The sequence below is a fragment of the Thunnus thynnus genome, chromosome 3 (assembly GCF_963924715.1).
Source record: "Thunnus thynnus chromosome 3, fThuThy2.1, whole genome shotgun sequence".
NCBI lineage: Eukaryota > Metazoa > Chordata > Actinopteri > Scombriformes > Scombridae > Thunnus > Thunnus thynnus.
The window spans coordinates 2,969,605-2,991,508 of NC_089519.1; the positions used below are offsets into that span (position 1 = coordinate 2,969,605).

The window sequence follows — 21,904 nt, forward strand, 5'->3', positions numbered from 1 at the left end:
TAAGACATTGATGAGACCTGCCAAATCGCCCATGGGCTGTGCAGTTGTGCTCTTGAACTCAAGAGCATTGCTTGGCAAAGGGCCTGTAAACATCTAACATTTATCACATGGCACAATCTAAATCAAGGTTTAAGACGGCTGTCTGTTGCACAAGACATGAAACTGTCTCAACTTCTGACGGGAATTTATTTTAATTTATTTTATCTTGTGTGCAGTGAAATTCTTAGTTGCAATCGTCATAGACTGGGAATAGAGAGAAAAACAAAGACAAATAAGGAACAATATGAAGAACAAAGTTAGGAAAAAGTAAATAGAGAACCGATGAGTAGGTGCAATACAGAAATTAGTCAAATGCAAGCAGTTAAAAAGTGGATATGAAATATGGGGCAAAGTTTTACTGATAATTTAACGGGGACAATTCACAATAAAATACATGTGCTGCACCAGGTGGCTAAAAGCTAATTTTAATCTGTTTCAACTGTGTGGAGGGCCACCATTGATATGCAGGTTGAGGCAAATATTAAACTGAATCAATCACCTTTTTTAAGCTCAAAATTGAATACTGATCGTTACCTCCTGGAAGAGAGTCAGGTCTAACTAATTCACCCGCACACAGATTTCTCAGCATCTTAAATCATCACAGTCCATGTGTGATGTTTGGCTTTTTAGGTCTAAGCCAGAACTTTGCAAGTATGGACATTCATAGCAGGAATGTCTCTGCCTATCACATTTCTTTCATCAAAGGAGGTCTCTGTGTTAGGGCAGGTGTGGTTGAAAACCTGTGGTTGAAAAGGAAGACAGGAGAGGAGGAGGTGCAGGAGGCCAGCCCTCATATGAGCTGGCCTTAAAATAATAATCCTGCTTTCACCCTGGACTCGACCATTCTTTCCAAGTGATCATATCCTCATCATTCCCGTGTCAGCACCATGTGGTTAGAAATAATACACAGAAACAGCCAGCTCACCTGAATTCAAGATGAAGCAGTCAGAGAGCAAAACAATCAAAACTTACCTTTAAAAACCATGGAAACACATGTCCTCAGACTGTGATGGACACAGACAAAGAGGGGTGTGTTCACTCTCACTGACAACTGCTATTATCACACTATTTGCTTAATACACTCCACTTTAATTTTCTGTCTTGGCACCTACATTGGTCTGGAAAAACAGAAGGAGTTCCTCCCCCCTTCTTTTTTTTCCCTGAGGTGGAGGTCTTAGTAATGTAACCATGCTGTCTGGCCCAGCTGAATATATTTACTTAGTGTTAGGAGAGCGGTGGCTACAAAAGTAGGAATGTGCCTGAGTGTGACTTGAAAGCGCCTGTTACATTTTAATTTTTAACCCATAAAATAAATACAGAGCGGCCCTTCGATTTTTATGAATGGTTGCATTCATCCCGAAACAGCCCACCAATCAGCAAACTACCCCCGTGGTAAAATTACGCCCATTTGGAATGTCTGTGCCGTTGCCTGCGCGCTGATTGGTTGGAAGTGTGGCGAGGGGCGGGGTTTGTCAGTGGGGTATAAATTGAGAGTTTAGACGCTTCTCCCGGTAGAAATACCAGGACACAGATCCGAAAATAGACTGAAACTCCGAGTGAGAATATTTAAGACTAACCATCACTCAGTAGAGTGTAACTTGAAGATTCTATTTTATCTTTATTTTTATTTTTTATTAACCTCGTCATCGGCTAATCATGACATTTTTGATCTACCTGATTGTACTGACAACAGCCGTCATCGCACAGGTAAGAAATCCCCACGTGACAGAAGCTCGAGGAGCTGTGTGTGAACCTCTCTGCTTACAGAAAGTCTATTGTAGGATTAAGAGTATTTTAATGTGTGACGCGTTATGGATAATGCAGCTGCAAGTTAAAGTGTGACCTCGCATAAACATCCGCTGGTGTGAACACAACTCAAATGCACCTTAAAAAGGTGGATACAGTTTTTAAAACGTGTGAATTGACTTTAGTTGGGATTATCACTGCTCATACTAATGAACACGGTTCTTCTGCAGTTGTGTTGTTCCTGGCAATCAGCATGTCCACTCATGTCTACTTTTTCAAAGCACGGTGACTTGTTGATTCCTAGAAACGGGAACAAGTTGGCTCTAGTGCTGGGCGATGACTCAAATCACGAGCCAGCAGGGGACTGGGTACAAAGCTGTCTAGACGCTAAGGGAAGACTGGCCAGCTGTGACTTGACTTAGTGTTGAGGGGATATGCAGCCTGTGAGAGAATTCAAAATCAGTCACAAACACTGGGGAACGAAATAACACTGAATCTATAATGACTTAACCAGAGCTCTTCATGCTTTGATGTTGGAAGAAAACTGGTGCAATTATTGTGCATCTGAATTCTCCAATTAAGTGTGTGGCATTGCTGGAGGACGACATTCCCATTAGCTGCTTTTTGTGGATGTTTGATGTTCTCCGAGCAAGACAATATGGTTCATTGTCTCCAGTTTTGACATCTTTTTTTTTTCTTCTCTTAGCTATAGAAAATGTTCCTGACGATGTGATCTCCCTCTCTGCTCCCCTCCAGGTGACAGCTAGCTGCCCAGCAGTGTGCAAGTGCCCTGCAGAGCCTCTGGTTTGCCCCCCAGGTGTTAGCGCCGTGCCAGACGGATGTGGGTGCTGCAAGGTGTGTGCTGCACAGCTTAACCAGGACTGCAGCCCCACAAGGCCTTGCGACCACCACAAAGGGCTGGAGTGTAATTATGGCAATGATGTGACCATGGCCTGGGGCATCTGTCGAGGTGAGGGAGGAAGGGAAAAAAAAAACTGCATGCTGGGAGGGAAGGAATTTCACTTAGAAAAATGGAGCTATTTGCACTGCTTCAACCTATTAGAGTGCATATAAATATATTGCCTATATATAAGACTGGTGAATGTGGTATAAAAGCCAAATGGCACCGATGTAACAGAGATGTCAAAGAACTGGATATTAGTTTACCTTCCTTTCCATAAAGTCATAACCATCAACTCAGTAATGAAGCAACATGTAACCTTGCACATTCGGGAACAGGAAAGGGCATATTTTAATGAGTAGTAGATGTTTTATGACAGCGACAGGAGGTTTCAAAGATAAAAATACACTTTCCATCTACACCATGCCAGTGCTGCCCCACAAACTATGAATAGCTGGTTCTCCCATGGTTAGGAGACAAGGAGTCTGACACTTCCTGTCTCCTTATTTCCACTGACCTTTCCATCTTAGTGGTCCTCTGTGTGGTTTTGTGATCTGTTGCTTTGTGAAGTCATTGTGTCAGGAGAAACTTTGCTCAGCAAGTTCCAGCTGTTGAAATAAGAGCAGGTGGTGAATCATTCTCACACATAGCGGATCTAAGCGGGTTCGCAGATTTTAAAGCATGTCCTGTAGAAACTGACATAAATCTCTGAGATACCTAAGTGATGGGTTGTGTCCATAATATCCTTGTTGCTCTTTAGTTTACAGTCTGTGGATATGACCAATCTACAGTGCCTCTCACCAGATCTGATTTGCGAGTCACTTAATGTTTTGTTTCAGCGTATTAAGATGTGTTATCTCCCCTCGTTCTGTCTTTCCAGCAAAATCAGAGGGACGCACCTGCGAGTACAACGGCAGGATCTACCAGAACGGTGAGAGCTTCCGTGCCGGCTGTAAACACCAGTGTACCTGCATAGATGGTGCTGTTGGCTGCGCTCCTCTTTGTAACAACAAGCTGCCACCGGCCTCGCCATCCTGCCCCTACCCACGGCTGGTACGGATACCCGGCCAGTGCTGCTTCAGCGTGGACTGCCATAAAGGCACCTGGCGCCTCCCACCCAAGCATCAGGTTTGTTTTGTTTTTTCATGTAATGACAAAGGACTGTCTTATTAAGTGACAAAAATGGCACAAATGAGGGAAATTGTGTGGAATTTGTTTAGCAATTACAAATGGTAGAGATGCAATTCATCACCTGACACTGTGGTCTCTGGATACAGAAAACAAAGATGATTGAGATGAAAAACAGAATAAAAAAGATCAACAAAACATTAAAACATAATGATTTTTATCAAACTATTAGCATTTGCCCAATTATGAAAACTTGACTTTGATTTAAAACTTAAATCAAAAAATTGTTGATTTATTTTATGTATTTATTTCTATTTATTTGTCAAAAATGACTATTGCTATTTCCTAACACCTAAGATGATGAAACACAGAAAATCATCACAGTTGAGAAGCTGAAACCTGGGAGTTTACTTTAAAAAAATGACATAAACAATTAATCTAAAGCTGCAACGATTAGTTAATTAGTCAACTGTCAGAAAATTAATCAGAAAAAATTTTGATTACAGATTAATTGTTTCAGTCATTTTTAAAGCAACATTTCCAAATATTTGTTGGTTCCAACTTCTCAAATGGGAAGATTTGCTCCTTTTACTTTTTATATATATCAGTTAATTGAATATTTAAAACTTGAGACGGTTAACAAAACCAGATCATCTTTTCTACGTTTTTTAATATTTCATAGTAATACTATGTAATACATAGTATACCAAACAATTAAAGGACCAGTGTGTAGGATTTAGTGGCATCTAGCGGTGAGGTCGCAGATTGCAACAAACTGAATACCCCCCCCCCTCCCCTTCCAAGCGTGTAGGAGAACCTACGGTGGCTGTGAAACTCACAAAAAACACAAAAGTCCTTCTCTAGAGCCAGTGTTTGGTTTGTCCGTTCTGGGCTACCATAGAAACATGGCGGTTCAACATGGCAGCCTCCATGGAAGAGGACCCGCTCCCTATGTAGATATGAAAGGCTCATTCTAAGGTAACAAAAACACAACGATTCTTAGTTTCAGGTGATTTTACACTAATTAAAACATACAAGAACATTATATTCCATATCTGCCAAGTCTGTTCCGCTAGATGCCACTAAATTCTACACACTGCGCCTTTAATCGACTAATAGAGAAAATAATCAGCAGATTAATTGATAATGAAAATAAGTATCTAGTAGCAGCCCTAAAATCATCTTTAAACAAAATAATTCCCAATTATTTTTCTATTGATCAACTAATTCATAACTCTTTATTTCAGCTCTAAACTTTAATATGTTGGAGTTTTAGATTCAATTAAAAGATGCTGCTCAGTTTCATGCGTTGCCAGAAACAGAGGGGCAAACATGTTTCAGTCATATTTGCAGTAATATTACACTTTCCATGCATTCACTGACTACTGAAGAAACTGCCTAATGAAGAACAGATAAGTGCTTTTAATTATTGACAGTGTCATGCAGGTACAGAAGTATCTCTCCTCTTAACGATTGCCCTGAAGGAAGCTCTTGATAATCAGGGCACTATAGTGATAGCGCTGTGAAAAACACACAAAAGATATAGACATGACCGCAGGACACATTAATCGCCAGCAAACAGCTCTGTCTCATCTGATCTTATCTCTTATCACAGATGCCTTCGCCACAGCAACACCAGCCAAGACCTCCGCACCATCCCGCCCCACACCCACGTGAAAACGAGTTGCTAGTGAGCAACAATGAGCTTGTAGATGTCAAGTCCAGCGGCTGGGAGAGTGAACATGGTTACAAACACTTGCCTGGTGAGAGAAAGAGAGACTGAGCGGGACATTTTTTAGGGTTTATTATCAATTGACACACATTTTTTGTATGAGTGATGTAATTAATATGATACTAATCATGGGAAATTATTAAAACACTGATGCATAGAAACAGGTCTTTTTGGCTGCATTTGAATACTTTTTAAGATGCGTTCATAAGTAAATTACTCACAAGAAAAAAAGCAAAGATCAGAGGAAAGTCTGACAAAATAAACATAATATTAACACAAATGTTTTTCTGCTCTCCTGTCCTGTTAATCATCTTATGACCCCTTGATTCCTCTTCCACTGGTCTAACTGATGTGTGTGATTTGTCTTTTTCTCACTGCCCGTTTCTAGCATGGAACCACCTGAAGGAGAAGAAGTGTCCAGTCCAGACCACCGAGTGGTCCCAGTGCTCCCGCAGCTGTGGGATGGGTGTTTCTTCTCGCATCACCAATAAAAACCCTCAGTGCAAGCTGGAGAAGGAGACGAGAATCTGCACCGTCCGGCCGTGCCACGGCCTGACGGCGCCCGCCAAGGTGAGATAGACTGAACTCGACTTGAACCGAAGCAGACAGACTGACAGAGAGCATAGGTCAAATATCCATGTTAGTGCCAAGATAACTTCTTATCATAACAATTTAACTATCGCACAGTGAACGCCTTACGATAACTTATCAATAAGGAATTATTGCACCTCTTATCTACCTATGTCTGACTTTGGAGTGCAAAAAAAACAGCTCGTTTTTTCTCTTCTTCCTTGTTTCCCTCTTATAATTTAAAAACAGAGGCTGAAAACATCAAATCTGTGCTGCAAAGAATGAAAAATTAGATGTTCTGGCACTGAGTAAATATGCTCTTAGCGCTAAAGCCATCTTTATCCCGAGCTTAAGAACAGAGATTATCTTAGTGGTACTTTCGGGAAGCTCTACATCCAGTGGGAACTGGGCAGTGCTGATTTACTCAGCGGTGTTTTGGTGGCAGGCAGGCGCCTTTTTAAATATAGTCCCCCACCCCCGGCATTCCTGCCAAGCAACTGTCCATAGCTAGGCCCCGTCTGTGTACTCAGAGTCCAGGGAAGTGGTGTGTCTATATTAATCCTCCATGTTGGACACACACTAGGAGCTCTTTGCTCTGCTAAGTTAAAAGACTCTGGTGCCAAGAACGATCACAGGTGTCCGTGTGTTTAACAGAATAAACAGAATGAATGTTTGATCTTAAAATGAATCACTTAAATTAAACATTCTGAATCCCTGTTTTTAGCAGAACAAGTTGATGTCTGTTCCTCTTAATGTGAAACTAATGACTTTGAGTGCAAAGCCGCTTAAATCTGCTTTTATGTAATAGGACGGGAAAGATAAAAGTAAAAGCTTATTAGAAATTTTTTTTTTATATAATGAAAATAATTACATGATTTGTTTTGCTACTGAAGCCAATCAGGAATGAGCTGCAATATTCACTCTTATCCAGAATGTGACACTCATCCTGTTACTGTCTTCATCCGTCTGCAGAGAGGGAAAAAGTGCTCCCCGGCCCAGAAAGCTCCAGAGCCCATCCGCCTGTCCTACGGAGAGTGTGTGAGCGTCCGTCTCTACCGGCCCAACTACTGCGGTTTGTGTACGGACGGACGGTGCTGCTCGCCACGCCGCACGCGCACGGTACCCGTGACCTTCGTCTGCCCGGACGGCGAGCGCTTCCAGAGGTCAGCCATGTTCATCCAGTCGTGCAAATGCAGCGACGACTGCGGCCACCTCAACGAAGTGGCGCTCCCTCCGCAGCACTGGATGTACGGAGACACACACAAATTCATAGACTAGTACTGAGGAGGAGGGTTTTTGTTTTGTTTTGATTGTTTTTAATGTGATGAGGTCAACTTTCTCCACGAAGGAAGACGCTTCAAGACGAGGGGCCATTTTTCTCACCTGGCTCCAAGTGAGTGAAGACCGCAGGCGGGAAGGGCATCCTCGGTTTTATTCACTATCATAAAGGCTACCCTTATTGTAATGTGTGTGTGACTGGAGCAGATCGTACACTTACCTGCTCCTGTTCAAACAGACGTGGGACCTAAATTAGAGCCCTGAAGCACCCCTGGACTTCCTTCACTCTGGACTTGATTGCTGGTTCAGACGTGAGGGAGATTTGAGACCCTCAGATCAGCCTGAGAAGAGAAACACTTTTTTAAGAGCAACAAAGCACTTTGTTCAGCACTGAAACTTAGGAGATAAAACTTTGACAGCAGTGCATAAGGATCACCTCACCTGCAGCAATAGCCTTACATACTGTGGCGCTAATGACTCCGTATCCCACAATGCACTGTGACTTAGTAACAACCAGCAAAAGAATAACTTTTGCAGATTTATGTAGAAAACTCCAGAATGAGGACAAAGATGTTTTGTTTTGTTTTTTTTATTCAAAATGTACAAAGTCAGCACAGCATGTTATGAGCATCAGCACAGAGTGCTCTAAACTGTTTTACTTTTTTGGCATGCTGACATAATAAGCCATCTAAAAAGTAAATTTACAAAGCAATGAATGACATTGTTTCCCTGTAACTCACAGACCGTTCACTGGTAAGGAATGCTACATGGAACTGACTCAAGCATTCAGCGAGGACTGGACCAATGCAAAACTCTTTTTCTTCAAGACATCTGATTTCTTGTTTGTGCATTAAATGCAGCTTAGAGAAATGTCTTACACGAACTGTTTTTTCCTTGAGAGTTTATTTTGGATCACACTGTATTCTGTATATATACACACATTTTCTTTATTTTGATCCAAGTTTGTATTATTGTCACAATTTATCCACTTTAAGATGCCACAGTGTAGCAGTCACAAGTTTTTTGTTGGTCCATCATGTGATAAAATTGGCTGCTGAACTCAAGTTTCATGTGAGGTTTTATTTTAACTCAACTTGTACAGTTTCAAATTATCCTTGTTGGCAGCCAGTTCTAAGTGGCCAGCTGTTTGGAAAAAAACCTGCCTGTCTTCAAACTATGATGATAGCGCCCTCTGCTGGTGAGGATCATTAACTACAGTCAGAAGTGGCAGCACAAAGTTTTTATTTGATGAAATGTTGGTAGTGTAATTGTATGTTTTGTGACACTTAAATGTTTAAAAAAATGTGCAAAATTAAATCAAACACCATTAAAACAATAAGGTATAAAAAGTTTATTTCTTCAACCAAAACAATATATCCATGGTTTTAACAAGAAAAACACTAAAACAAGCACCCCAAAAGACATGATAAAATTAAAAAAACAAAAAAAACAAAAAAAAAAAACGTGTTATCATTATGAACTTGCCAACATATATCATGGGAGGGGAACTTCTGAATAAATGATTTTTTTTTTTTTCCTCCACCAAAATACAGCAACACCAAGTGTCACACACGATCTTCTCTGGAGAGAAACTTCAGGCTCATCTGGACTGTTCAACTGCAATAAAAGGAAAACAAAAAAAAGTTTTTAAAATGTGGGATTATCAGAGAAAGAAATGCACTAAATCTTTACACATAGCTTATCAAACAGGATCTCACAGTTTAATGTCTTTATGTGCAGTATATCATTTGTGTCCTCACGTGTTTTTAACCAGATTAAACCTCCAGCAATGTCATTAGCCAAGACATGCACACTAGTAACCTGATCTGACTGATATACTGTGACTCTAATGTAAACCAGGTTTCTTAATCTTTCCGTCTCTTCTGGCCGACTGAGTTATCTCACCGATTAAGGATGAAAACATATTGATTTCTGGCGAGAAACCTTGTAAATTACCAGACTGTGTGTGTGAGAAAACTGTTACGGAAAGTTGGCACCACCTTGCCAAGTGCAGAGCAGCTGTATGCAACAAGAGAACAACTCACTGTAGGAGGAGATATCAATCTCCTCTGGTAGCTCTGCTACGTTGACCTCGAAGCGGTCTTGGACCTCATTCAGGGTCTTGGCGTCGGTCTCGTCTGACACAAAGGTGACAGCCAGGCCTTTGGTCCCAAACCTGCCAGCACGGGCCACCTGAGGTTCAGAGGACAGGAAATTAGGGCTCAATGGAAGAAAAATAGGAATGCCATCAATTTCAAGAAAGGGAGGTTATAATTATGGAGAAAAGAATTATTTCTGACTCTGTTATGAACTTTCTCTGATTATAAAACATTCATTTAACACAAACTGCACAGCATAGCAGGTTCTTGACCCATTTTACAAACCGCAATGATAAAGAAATCAGCAGTGTTTGGTGAGCTACAGCCCCCTGTATGTTATTTCTTTTGCACCTATAAATGCACCCATCTGTAATCTAGATAACTCAGGACTGACTCTGTGAAGGTATGTGTCAGAATCCTCTGGCATGTCGTAGTTGAAGACGATGTTGACTCGCTCGATATCCATGCCACGGCCGAACAGGTTGGTTGCCACCAGGATCCGCCGCTGGAAGTCTTTGAACTGCTGGTACCGGGATAACCTGCAACATTATAAACCAAAGAAAGAAGTTAAATAATGTTCCAGTCTGAGGGAGACTAAGCACATATAAACCAATCTCAATAAATCACATTTTCCACACACACAAAACTAAAATAAATCCCAAACATGTGCTGCTTTATTACATTTTTATGCTCCAGATATTGATACATAATCCAATTTGATTAAAAATGAAGGAAAAAACCACTGAAATTCCAAGTGTGGACAAAAATACTAGAATCCTGGAGAGATAAATCAGCAGCACTAACCTCTCCTCCTGAGCCATTCCCCTGTGGATGGCGATAGCGGGGAAGTTCTGCTCCACCAGCAGCTGGGACAGAGCCACACAGCGATGCACTGACTTCACAAAGATCACCACCTAACAGGAGCCAATAAGAGACAGCAATGAGATACAAACCAGCTGAAATAGACATAAATCCTACAGAGGATAAGAGACATAACTTTTTTTAATTATTGGAAGAACAACAAGGTAATATAATAAACATGTATATAACAAATTTTTGTTATTTCTTAAATGACTGTACCTGGTTAAACTCGAGCACATCGAGCAGGTCAAAAAGCTTTCGGTTCTTCTCGCTGTCCTTCAACTTGCAGTAATACTGCTGTAAGCCATGAAGTGTCAGCTTGGTCTCGTCATCCACGAACACCTCCATGGGCTAAAGAGCAGAGAGAGAGAGGAGCCAAACGTTAGTCACACAAACACGTCTCTGTGACCTACATCAGAAATCTAGTGTGTCTGTTCTCCTGGACTGCAGCAGAGTCGGGAATATTGACTTCCTGACCAAGCAAAAATCTGCCAAGGAGGATCACTTTGGCCCTCTGATATGGCCACTTATGACACTGACAGCCACAAGTGGGCAAAGCGACGAGGGACTTTAACACAATATCGACTACAGAGCCAAAATAACCAAGACAATATTAATAACTGCAATTATGAATAGGTTATCAATAGAATAATATAAAATAAAATGTTGTTTATAAATGGTTGCATGAAGCAGAGTGGAGGGATTCATTTGAAACATCAGTAAATCTTGATGATGAACTCACATCCTGCATGAACTTGCGGCAGACGGGACGGATCTCCTTGCTTAGCGTGGCGCTGAACATCATAACCTGCTTCTCATGAGGTGTCAGCCTGAAGATTTCCTGGACGTCACGCCTCATGTCTGTGGGGGAAGAAAAAAACGAATACACCCAAAATCATTTATCTAATCTTCTTTCTATTCAAGACAAGTAGAAATGACTACCAGCTTACTCATCATCCTTAACTGTCCGGTAGTAATTTCTCAGATTTATTGTCAAATAAACAGAGATTGTAAAGATATGAAGCAGTGGGAGCAGTCGATCACAGCCATGATGTCTGCTTCTGTTCCTCTCACTCACCCAGCTGCTCCAGCATCTTATCGCACTCGTCGAGCACAAAGTGTTTGATGTTCTTCACGCTGAGGGTCTTGTTGCGGATGAGGGCCAGAGTACGTCCGGGAGTTCCGACGACAATGTGAGGGCAGTTCTTCTTCAGGACCTCCTCGTCCTTCTTGATGGCCAGGCCGCCGAAGAACACCGACACCTTGACGGTTGGCATGTACTTGGAGAAGCGCTCGTACTCTTTGCTGATCTGGAAGGCCAACTCTCGTGTGTGGCACATAACGAGGACAGACACCTGGTATAAAAGGGAACGAGGATATTAGTCTATGAACTGCTTAGTCTTCATGTAGCGTGTGTGTTCTTTACTGCTCCTTGATTTCACTGATTTGCTACAAAACTTTATGGAGTAGTATTTTGAAAAATGTTACTGTTATTTCAGGGATCACAACATCATATAGTCCCTTCATGAATCCCAGTTATCACAAAATCATTTGGAACTTAAGTGAGCAAATTAAATAACAGTTTCTTATAACAGCAACATCCCAGGTTCGCATTCAAACAGGGATCTTTGTTGCGTATCATTCCCGTCTCTATACTGTCATACAAAGCCCAAAAATTGTCAATGAATGAAGCTCCTGCTATTGAACCAGGAAAACAAAAACAACACGTTACAGGCGAACACAAGTTCTGCTGTTGAGCCACCAAATCCCACTTGCTCCATTAAGGTGAGCACATTCAGTTTGTTTTCCCAAATACTAACTTTGTGTGAGAAATGTGCATACCTATCAGTTAAGGCTGGAGCGCTGGACTTTTGTCTCCCCCCTATGGCAGTGAGTGTAAAAGGGGGGGGGGGGGCGCTCGGCTGTGATTGCCTGAGTAGAAAGACGTTACTAGGAAGAGGGGAGGATATTTCTCTTTGTTTGATTACTTTAAAAAGGTAAAGTTAGACTTTTCTGTTTGTGGATGAAGAGAGGGAGCGGTGGTAGCGAGAGAGTCAGTGAATCAGAAATGTCAGTATAAGAATCAGTAAAATGTTATTTTCTGATTGTTTTCACAGCAGTTTCGTTCTAGAGCACAAATAAACCCGTCCACAACCCTGCAGCGGTGAGCTGCAACACCTGCTTTGGTCTGAATACGGCCTGACACAGGCAGGCAGGCAGCACACTCTCATGCACACCTCGAATAACAGGCACACAAAGAGGGACGGTAAAGACAGATATGTTTTGACGGCCCACCAGGATTTGTCCCAGTATGCCCAATGGCCGGTACACACTGGCTGTGACCTACTGTTGCAGGTATAAAACTGTGGATTTGAGCGTCACACAACCCCCATGAAATGACTCGTTTCATTATCAGAATTTGATCCATTCGGTCCGATAACATGTGGAAAGTCTAGAAGAGCCACATGATTAACGGCCTAACAGCCAGCGCGGGAATGTCGCGCCTGACATGAGGTTTAAAAACTCCATATACTGTGAAATACAGAGAGATTTATCTAGCGGAGACGGGGCTTGTTTGGCATGGGCTTGAATGAACAGACATTCATTTATATGGAAAAGTTCCGCACTGCAGATTTAAGCCTTTTTCATGCATATGCTGTGTTTAGAGCATGTGCAAGACGCCTCAGATGTGAGAACATGACTCAAAAATGTTCCAACAACTACCAAAAAAAAGTAATCGAAAGGAGTCTAAATTTGTGTGACAGAATCATACTGTAGGAAACACCACCTACTCTGTAAACAGAATTATGGTAGATGAATAATGACTCATATTGACTCAGCATGAAACAACCAACTGACCTGACCATCCACAGGTTCAATCTGCTGCAGGGTGGCCAGTACAAACACCGCTGTCTTTCCCATACCAGACTTGGCCTGACACAGGATGTCCATGCCGAGGATAGCTTGAGGAATACACTCATGTTGGACTGAAAATAAAACGAATATGAGTGAGTGAAAATGTCAAAAACATCTGATGATTATATTACAATTTCAGGATGTGATGAATACAACATGAGAAAAACGAGAGTGTGCTGAGGAGTATTATGTGTAACAGGAGTCCTGTGAGTTTAAATATGAGTTTACATGTGCATAATTTTATTGCGCCATTCACCTTCAGAGGGATGTTCAAAACCACAGTCCACAATGGCACGGAGCAGCTCTGGTTTAAGGAGAAAATCTCTGAAGCCTGAGCTGTGGATGGACACATAGGACCCCTTCACTTCCTTCTTGTTCACTGGGGTCGCACTCTCGGGGGCTCCTTGGGGCTCCTCGTCCTCTTCATAGTCCAGAAGTTCATTATCAACATCAGTCTCAGCCATCTGTATCAACAGAATGTAAAATAAGGGGGGAAATTATGTCTCACAGCAGATTTTCTTAAACCACAGACTGTATGTAAGTTCCTTTGAAGGCCAGGTGGTCTTACAATTTAATACAAGTATCAGAAATGCTTCAAAGAATCTAATATCATGTAATATAATATTATTGTTATACTTAAATCCGTACTTGTGTAGTTCTGAAAGTTAATCTATGAAAGGTGTGTGTGTGTTTTTAATTAAATGTTTACTAAATGGAGCAGCAAAATGTTGAAATAATTATAAATAATAATTCAATTTCTCCTGCACTTTTCATTCGCAGTGAATCTCATAGTGCTACAGCGTTAAAAACAAACAACACACATCATAAAGAAAGTAACTAGAGTTAATGTGCGATGCTACAATGACTAGAAACCTTATCAGCTGTCTCGATAATTAACCAAACGCTCAGCAGCGTCCTCCAAACCGAAGTTAGCAGGCCGCCCCAGAGGTTCGCTTTATAATGAATGAAATTTAGAGAGGGAGAAGCTAATATTACCGCCGTGTGTACAGTTTTCAACGACCAATGTGTAAATGTGGTCGTTTAGCTATTACAGTTCCTAATATTACAATTGCACAACATTATAGCCGGCAGAAACTGCGCACTCAAACAATGGATTCACCTTCCTTTTCCTTCATTCAAACCGGCTAGTTAGCAAGCTAGCAGTTAAACGGGGCTCACGACTAACTTTTAACAAACATTATAGCTACATTACTAACTTCACTAAATGCACACCGTTAAGTATGTGGTATGTCAAGTGAACGACTGTCCTCTAGCGCAAAAACACTCACTATAACTGCATAATTTAAATTAACTGTCCAAAAACAAAATGAAACGAACGATAACGCGGCTAGCATGCTAGCTACCGAAGCAACTCTCAAAACCGCAACTTTAGCTGCAGCGACAAAGTATTTGAGACAATTCTCCATTTAACAAACATAGAACAACTCTACATACTGGTGAGTTTTGTGCATTAAAAATAAACACAAAAGCAGTGCAACATTACCTTGCCTTGATATCTTATGTCCCGCCGATGTCAATGTACGTGATTCAAGCGAGCTAGCAAGTGAGCACACATGTATGGTACGTTCAGGTACATCGCGAAAAAAAACACCGGTTCCGATTAGGCATCAACCAATGGCTGTAAAAGGAACGTGTTAAGATGTTTTTGCTCGACAACAACAAAAGTACTAGGACGTTGTTGTTTTATTTCATACATCATGTCATCCGGGACAGAGCTTCGAGCAATAATTTTCACATATGCTATCAAATAGAAATTATACATCATTAACAATAATAGGTGGCATGTAATTCGGTTATTTGACACCATAAAATAACTTATCAGCCACTCTAGAGTCCAAAAATATCCATATTCCAGTTATTTATATTCATGACTGTCCAAATAGCTTACTCCAAATACGGTAATCATTAATTACAGTATTTACGACAACACCTGAAGGCATCAGTCACCAGACAGCTGCGCCTGCTCAGACAGAACGCCGTCCTCTCTTCCAAGGCTGTGTGATTGGTCAGAAAGGGGAAACGTCATATCTGTGATGTTTAATCAAATGAAATACAATTGTGCTATGATTTTTATTGTATTATTATCACACGTTGTAAGTGACGCTTTCCATAAATAAAGTAGATAAAAACAACAACAAAAAACTATTGTGCTATTATCAGACAGACAATATTGTCTATATTGTCAAAATGGTCTGTTATAAGACAGGATCACTCATTATTGTGCAAGACATGACCTTGGAATTGATTTATTTTTCAATCTGAAAGTATCAGAATCATATTTCTCGTGTCGCAATAAGCATTTTTAAGCATTTTGCTAAAAGAGCCAGAGAGCCTGGGGAACCGCAGTATCCACTTTGTCCACTTGATGGCAATAAAGTAAAAACATTTGACCAGACAACAGAAGGCATCAAATGTATCTCAAATCATGGTTGTGTTTGTTATATGGAGTTAGTCTCTTCCCGACGACTATCTTCATTGCCCGTAGCTACTGCTGTTGGGTCAAATCTCCATTTACTAACTCAGTACAATTCTTAAAAAGTGAGCATGCATGTGAAGACATTACAGTTTAAATGGGATGATGTCAGGTCTGGTCAACAACAACAACTCCTCTCCTGTGTTTGGAGAAAAAGACATTAAATGAAAGGGGAGATCGGAAATCCATATTCAGTCTATTTTCAGTCAGAGTTTTAAATCGAGGGTCTTCCTGGAACGCTGATTCAGTACCTGATCTTGTGCCACAAGATACAACCAGTATTAAGTCTGACAGAGTCTGACAAGCATTCATCATTTTGTCCAACACATTTTCATTCAGTTTTTTGAGTTACCAACCATTACACACAATCCTTCAGTTCGAGATCAAGGATAATAAAGTTAAATTTGTACATCACTTTTCAAAACCAATATTACAACAAGCTTGCAAGATACAGGAATAAAATCACCAAGATAGAAACCTGTAAAGCAAACATCTGATAAAAATCTAAAATGTGCTGGTCATAAAACGTCATAAGTGTCGAGCATAAAAGACATCAAAATTGTTCATTGGCCAAACCAAAAAAAAAAAAATTCAGGGGATGATTTGGTTAGCTTGACCTCCTCAGGCAGGTCATTCAGGAGCCAGGCTGCCCTGACACCAAAAGACTGATCCGCAGACACAGGAACAACCAGCAGACTCCTGTCTGAGTACCTCAGACTGCACACAGGTTGGAGAAAGCAACTCTGAAATATAATCTGGAGACTGACCATGAAGAAGCTTAGAAGTAATCAATAAAACCTTAAAATCAATCCTGAAACAAACAAGTGTGACGATGCTAAAAGTGCATCTTTGTCCTCATTTTAGTCAAGCAGCCACATTTTGTACTAGTTGAAACCTTTTTAGTGATTTCTGCATCTTAAAAACTCAAAACTTGTCTAATATTGGAAATATGTTTTAGATGATAAAAACAGGATGGGACAAGCTTGCGGATATGATTTTCAAAACTGAGACCTGAATTAAAAAATACACCTGCTGTGTATTTTCCACTACAGGCTTTTAGCAGTGACGCTGAGATATGACTTGACGTGCATGCAGGTTCTCTGGGCCGATGATAAGAACCTGAGTTCCACTTATTAAAGAATTTGGTTCACATCGTGAAAACAAAATGGGACCAAACAGATGAACCTAAAATAATTCCACTTAAGAAATTACATATTTTCTATTGTCTATGTTGTTGATTGAGTGTTTCTTGTAAAGTACATTTTGATCATATCTTATGTGCCTGTTTTTAATCATTTCTCTCTATCCATCAGCCATTTTACCTTACTCTTACTGCCATGCACTGCAGCCCTGTTCCTCTCCTTTTGCAGCCTGTTGTTACTGGATCTCCTGAGAGCTGTTGTTATCTGCTCACACACACACACACACACACACACACACACACACACACACACGCAGCTTTTCCACAGCGTACAGTTGGCTGTCTGCAGCATCTTATCTCCTGCAGTCCAATCATGTTGCACGTCATACGCTACAGAGAAAATGAATTGGATGTGTTCTGGTATCGGCAGCACTGATTTTGAAGTCGGACAGGCAGGGTTTCATGTGACATATTCAGGAAGTTGTACTCCAGTGTCTTGACAAAAGCCTACTGTATAGCAGTGACTCAGTTTTTTTATCTGCTTTAACTAATTCATCTTAAAAAAAAAAAAATACTACAGTGCCTGTGTCATGGCTATTTCCTTTACCTCGTCACATCTGATCTTACTTAAAATGAGTGAAGTTCTGTGCTTCAAGTTAAGGAGCTGATGGATAACAGACAGTGGTTCACTTTTTTTGAGCATAATTCTACTCACCTGAATTTAATATCATAGGCTTAGTGGGCTGTAAATCATGAATATAAATTAAATCCAATGTGGGACAGACAAAGACAAACTCAAATGAATGAGACAAGTCTGTCTTCAAGGTGCATAAATCTAATAATAACACAGACAAGGGTGGAACACATTCACTCAAATACTTAAGTATAATTCTGAGGAACTTGTACTTGTTTAACTTCCATATTTCCATTTAATGCCACCTCATAGGCTAACTCTACATCACCACAGTTCAGAGGGAAACATTGTTCTTTTTACTCAACTACATTTATTTGACAGCTAATAAGATTTTACATGCAAAACATCAGTTTATCAAATATGATGTATTCTTATAGCCTCAATTAAACCAAACAACACCATGAAAAATGTTAATGCTACTTATAATTTAATGCATCTGCAATTATAATCTAATAATTAAATATATAATATACTTGCAGGGGTCATTTTACAGCTTTTTTTTTTTTTTAAATTGACACTTTTTTTTTTTTTTTTAAAGAAATAATACTAAAAATAGCAAATGGTGTTTGAATTTAAGAGGTGTGTGGATGTAAATGTGTAGAAGACAGGCGCTTGTAGTTAAAACAGAGACTGCAGCTATGTTGATGTCGCTATATCACAGAACCAGAGACCGACTGAAACTATTCCTGTAACGTTTTTTATTAACATAATTAATCATTTAGTTGCCATAACACTCAGATCAGCTCCTGCTAATCCGAGCCGACACCTGCGAGTCCCGCCTTCCAGCAGAATAAAGCTCCACAGTGATTGGCTCTTTTTTGTTGTCCCTCCAAAGAGATCCCGCAGTCTCAACAGCCTATTGGTTGATGACACGCCAATCACATCTCATCCTGCAACCTGATTGGTGCGCCCCACCTCGTGCTCAAGAGAAGACACGGATAGCCAGCCATTCTGTGGCGATTTACTTGTAATGATTGATGCTGCCGTTTACACCGTGTCCCCGTTGAACCGCAGGCTGCATCACACGGCTGTCATGGTTATTTTAGCGGATCTCTCCAAAAATATTTTTCTCCTCTAATTCAGTTCACACACAGACACACACATACACACGCGCGCGCGCACACACACGCACGCACGAGGCTGTAGCGAGCAGCTGTGAGACGCGGCGCTGCCTCCGGTTGATCGGCGGCAGGATGGCACTGCGCTGGACGCTCTCTGTGTTTGTCCTCGGCGGCCTGTTAAGATTTTAATTGGCTGATAACAGAGCTACAGTTGACATTAACGGCGGGGTGGCGTGGGGAGCGACGGATATAAACGCACCGCTCCGATTATGGAAAAACAACCCAGGTAAGCATTTAAAGGGTTTTATTTGTTTATTTGAGGCGTGCATTTTTTTTTTTTTTATTTCATTGAATATCAATGTTAGCGCGAGGAGCCTATTGACGGGCCCGCGAGCTTGTTAGTTTGTATTAATTTAGTGTGAAAACTAAACAGGCCGACATAGCAGAACACAATTAGCCCCACAAACAGCAGCTTCATCCGCCTGCTCCGTTTATCTCGGTGTAAAATTCCACTGTACAGCCTGCCAACTGAGACACGGGCCCATTCATCAGCCTATAGACCATATTTATTGCTAAAGCCTATAGCATGTTGTCCATATTATCTTTCCTCGGCGTCCCGTCCTCATTTTTTTTCATGTCGTTACACAATCGCGTTGCTGTAAGGAAGCCGGGGACATTTGGTGCCGCAAAGAGAGGAGATGATGTGTCATTTTGGCCACAGATGTTGATCCAGTCGACTGCAGAGCATGTAGGCCTGTTGTTCAGGCATCCTCAAGCAGCAGCAGCAGCAGCAGCAGCAGCAGCAGCCGGGATAATGAGCTGTCATGTCCAAACAGTCAATAGCACTACAGCCTCTTCAAGTATGAAGCTGCAGGACAAAGGATGATAGGAGTAGCTCTCATCTTTAATACATAGGTGCATTTATCTGAAAGAGCAGTGGATGGAGGACAGAGCGGCTGCTATACTGTGTCCACCTGTGAGTGTTTGTCCAATTTTTGTCCTTGATCAACACCGTAGACTGTGAGCAAGCTACTGAGCCTCTATACTTGCCCATTCACCAGTCGCCTTGGCTAAATAACGTCATTTAAATCAGTGGTTTTCAATGTTTTACTGACCTGGAATCCAGCTGTTTTCATTGCATCTAGTCCCAGAAATCCCTTTTAAATGTGCTTTACTAGCCTGGAAGACAGAAAAACAGCACTATTCTAAACCCAGAGCAGCAGGACTGGAAACCACTGAGTTAAATGACTCAATGCTTTAAATCTAGGCCAAGCACATATCATTTTTACCTCCAAGTGGAATAAAAAAAAAGTCGAGAACTGACATACTTCTTGGGCTGTGACGTTAACGGATTAAGAATACCGCTGACTAGTCACAATATGGAAGAGCTACCCCAGGCATTTATCTTATTTTTTTTTGGTAGGGGTGAAAGGCTATTAAAGGAATGAATTATCTTACTCTGTTGACTGTAATGATGGCTGAAACTCCCCATGACTAAGGACTGAGTAATGGCTTCATCGAGTCTTTGTATGACATACAGGGAGATTACTTTCAGGCTTATCTGTGAAATCCTCTCACCACGCACAAGGCATCTTACACATTCACCGTCAAGGAAACCGGTATCTTGATTCTCACATCCTGGTGACCTTGTTTTTTAAAGTGCTACCGATCTCGAAACTTCTTTTCTATCTGATCCTATGGACAGACACGCGTATGTATACACACACACACACACACACACACAGAAGATTGCATACTACATCTGTGATACACGAGCACACCTCTAACCTTTTGCTCTGCACTAACTGCAGCTGCTGTCTCATTATTCATCTGTGTCAGAGAGCTCTGGACAGTGTTGTCAGGATAAACAGTCTCTGAATTTTGCTTACACTTTGTGTGTGTGTGCGTGCATGTACATTGAAATTGTGTGCATGCCTGTGTGTTTAGCCTCCAGCAACAACAGGAGGAGGGATATCATCTCCCAGCCTTCTCCCTGTGCTGTGCAGTTTGTTTGCAGGCTGCTGTCCAGGTTTATTATTGTCACTGTGTTCGGTTGTAGAACAGAACAGGAACCACACATCCAGGTCATACAAGGATGGACTGATTGAGTTTCCCCCTAAAACTACATTTGCCTTTTAAGTAAATTGTAAATTAGTTCCTGAGATCAGCAAGAAGCCTACAAAGCGATCCAACCAGTGGCTTAATCCAGTAAAAAAAAACCCGAGATGAATAATCAAAGAGGAACATTATGACTTTTTAATAAACTGCAGTCGTGTAGACTATCATCATCACATGGAATACTGTTATTATATATATATACTCAATGTCTATTTGTATGCAACTTCTTTTTCCAGCTTCAAGGCACACCACAGCGATCTTAAAAACAGATTCAGGCTTATTATATTGTTACTTTCAGATGCTCTTTCTGTTCCAGTGCTTCACAGGCTGAGGTGCAACTTTTCCTCAAAGTGTGAATCTAATATAGATGAGGTTGATGTCTATGTTTTCCTTAGTGGTGGTTTTCTGTTTGATAAGGGCACAGTCTTTGAATGATGACATTTAATCTGCCAAGTATTTTCTCAATTAATCATTTAATTGTTTGGTCTGTCTATCATAGTCAGAAAATAGAAAAGCATACCCATCACATTTTCTCAGCATGACGACATGTTTTGTCCAACCAGCAGCCCCAAAACCCAAAGATTTACTATCAGAAAGAGAAGGAAAAAAAGCAAATATTCACATCTGAGAGGGTGGAACCACAGTGGTAAAACTATTAAACTTTAATTTAAGGTTTAATAGGGTTGATTTTTAGCACAAAATATTGTCCTTCTAAGGCCTTAAAGTCCTTCCTGGCTGGCTTGCTGGTTGACTGTTTTGGTGCTGGCCAAGCCTGTGCACGATGCTGCACTTCATCTCCTCTGCTGACACATGAAAACAGAGAGCAGCTTGATGAGCTGGCTGCTGCGGTTCGAGCTCACTACGACTGCAGCTACTCCATAGCGGCTCTCTCACTCTCTGCCTCATTGTTCTTGTAGGCTGCCGGTTTGTAACCGCAGCTGTGTAGCCCTGTCATCTCGGTTTTTGGACCGCTGCATATTGGATTTATACCAATATGCAAATGATGTTCAAATAATGAGGCAGAAATATACATAGTGCTACTATAAATGTTTAAGAGGAACTCAGCCGGGACCCATTTTGAAATAGTTTGAGCTCTAATCTGAATATTTGTTTCTATTCAATCACG

The 21,904-nt window shown here is 41.0% G+C and overlaps 3 protein-coding genes across 4 annotated transcripts in view; 2 read left to right on the plus strand and 1 right to left on the minus strand.

Moving 5' to 3' along the window:
* Nucleotides 1-1,536: 1,536 nt before the first annotated feature.
* LOC137174952 (CCN family member 1-like) lies at nucleotides 1,537-8,711 on the plus strand. The gene is made up of 6 exons (XM_067580501.1): nucleotides 1,537-1,746; nucleotides 2,542-2,755; nucleotides 3,567-3,814; nucleotides 5,430-5,577; nucleotides 5,935-6,116; nucleotides 7,089-8,711. The coding sequence occupies exons 1-6, from the start codon at nucleotides 1,696-1,698 to the stop codon at nucleotides 7,392-7,394; spliced, it is 1,149 nt and encodes a 382-aa protein (XP_067436602.1). The 5' UTR covers nucleotides 1,537-1,695; the 3' UTR covers nucleotides 7,395-8,711.
* A 19-nt stretch (nucleotides 8,712-8,730) lies between these two features.
* On the minus strand, nucleotides 8,731-14,883 carry LOC137174943 (ATP-dependent RNA helicase DDX39A-like). The gene is made up of 10 exons (XM_067580491.1): nucleotides 14,775-14,883; nucleotides 13,527-13,734; nucleotides 13,214-13,341; nucleotides 11,433-11,709; nucleotides 11,097-11,215; nucleotides 10,574-10,705; nucleotides 10,298-10,407; nucleotides 9,888-10,032; nucleotides 9,440-9,587; nucleotides 8,731-9,011 (listed from the first exon to the last, which is right to left on the minus strand). The coding sequence occupies exons 2-10, from the start codon at nucleotides 13,732-13,734 to the stop codon at nucleotides 8,995-8,997; spliced, it is 1,284 nt and encodes a 427-aa protein (XP_067436592.1). The 5' UTR covers nucleotides 14,775-14,883; the 3' UTR covers nucleotides 8,731-8,994.
* A 3,660-nt stretch (nucleotides 14,884-18,543) lies between these two features.
* Nucleotides 18,544-21,904, plus strand: part of evi5l (ecotropic viral integration site 5 like) — a 43,137-nt gene continuing 39,776 nt past the window's right edge. The window contains exon 1 of one of the 2 annotated variants that reach the window (XM_067580512.1): nucleotides 18,544-18,946. The gene's annotated coding sequence lies outside the window, so the exon portion shown is untranslated. The remainder of the gene's footprint in view (nucleotides 18,947-21,904) is intronic. The other variant, XM_067580521.1, reaches the window with a different exon arrangement.

Excerpts from the sequence above, each read along its gene's own strand:
- LOC137174943 (XM_067580491.1), bottom strand. The coding sequence starts at position 13,734 with ATGGCTGAGACTGATGTTGATAATGAACTTCTGGACTATGAAGAGGAC. Across the intron at positions 11,710-13,213 it reads TTGAACCTGTGGATGGTCAG|GTGTCTGTCCTCGTTATGTG; the intron begins GTCAGTTGGTTG and ends CTTTTATACCAG. Across the intron at positions 9,588-9,887 it reads CTGACACATACCTTCACAGA|GTGGCCCGTGCTGGCAGGTT; the intron begins GTCAGTCCTGAG and ends TCTGAACCTCAG.
- LOC137174952 (XM_067580501.1), top strand. The coding sequence starts at position 1,696 with ATGACATTTTTGATCTACCTGATTGTACTGACAACAGCCGTCATCGCA. Across the intron at positions 1,747-2,541 it reads CAACAGCCGTCATCGCACAG|GTGACAGCTAGCTGCCCAGC; the intron begins GTAAGAAATCCC and ends GCTCCCCTCCAG. Across the intron at positions 2,756-3,566 it reads GGCCTGGGGCATCTGTCGAG|CAAAATCAGAGGGACGCACC; the intron begins GTGAGGGAGGAA and ends CTGTCTTTCCAG.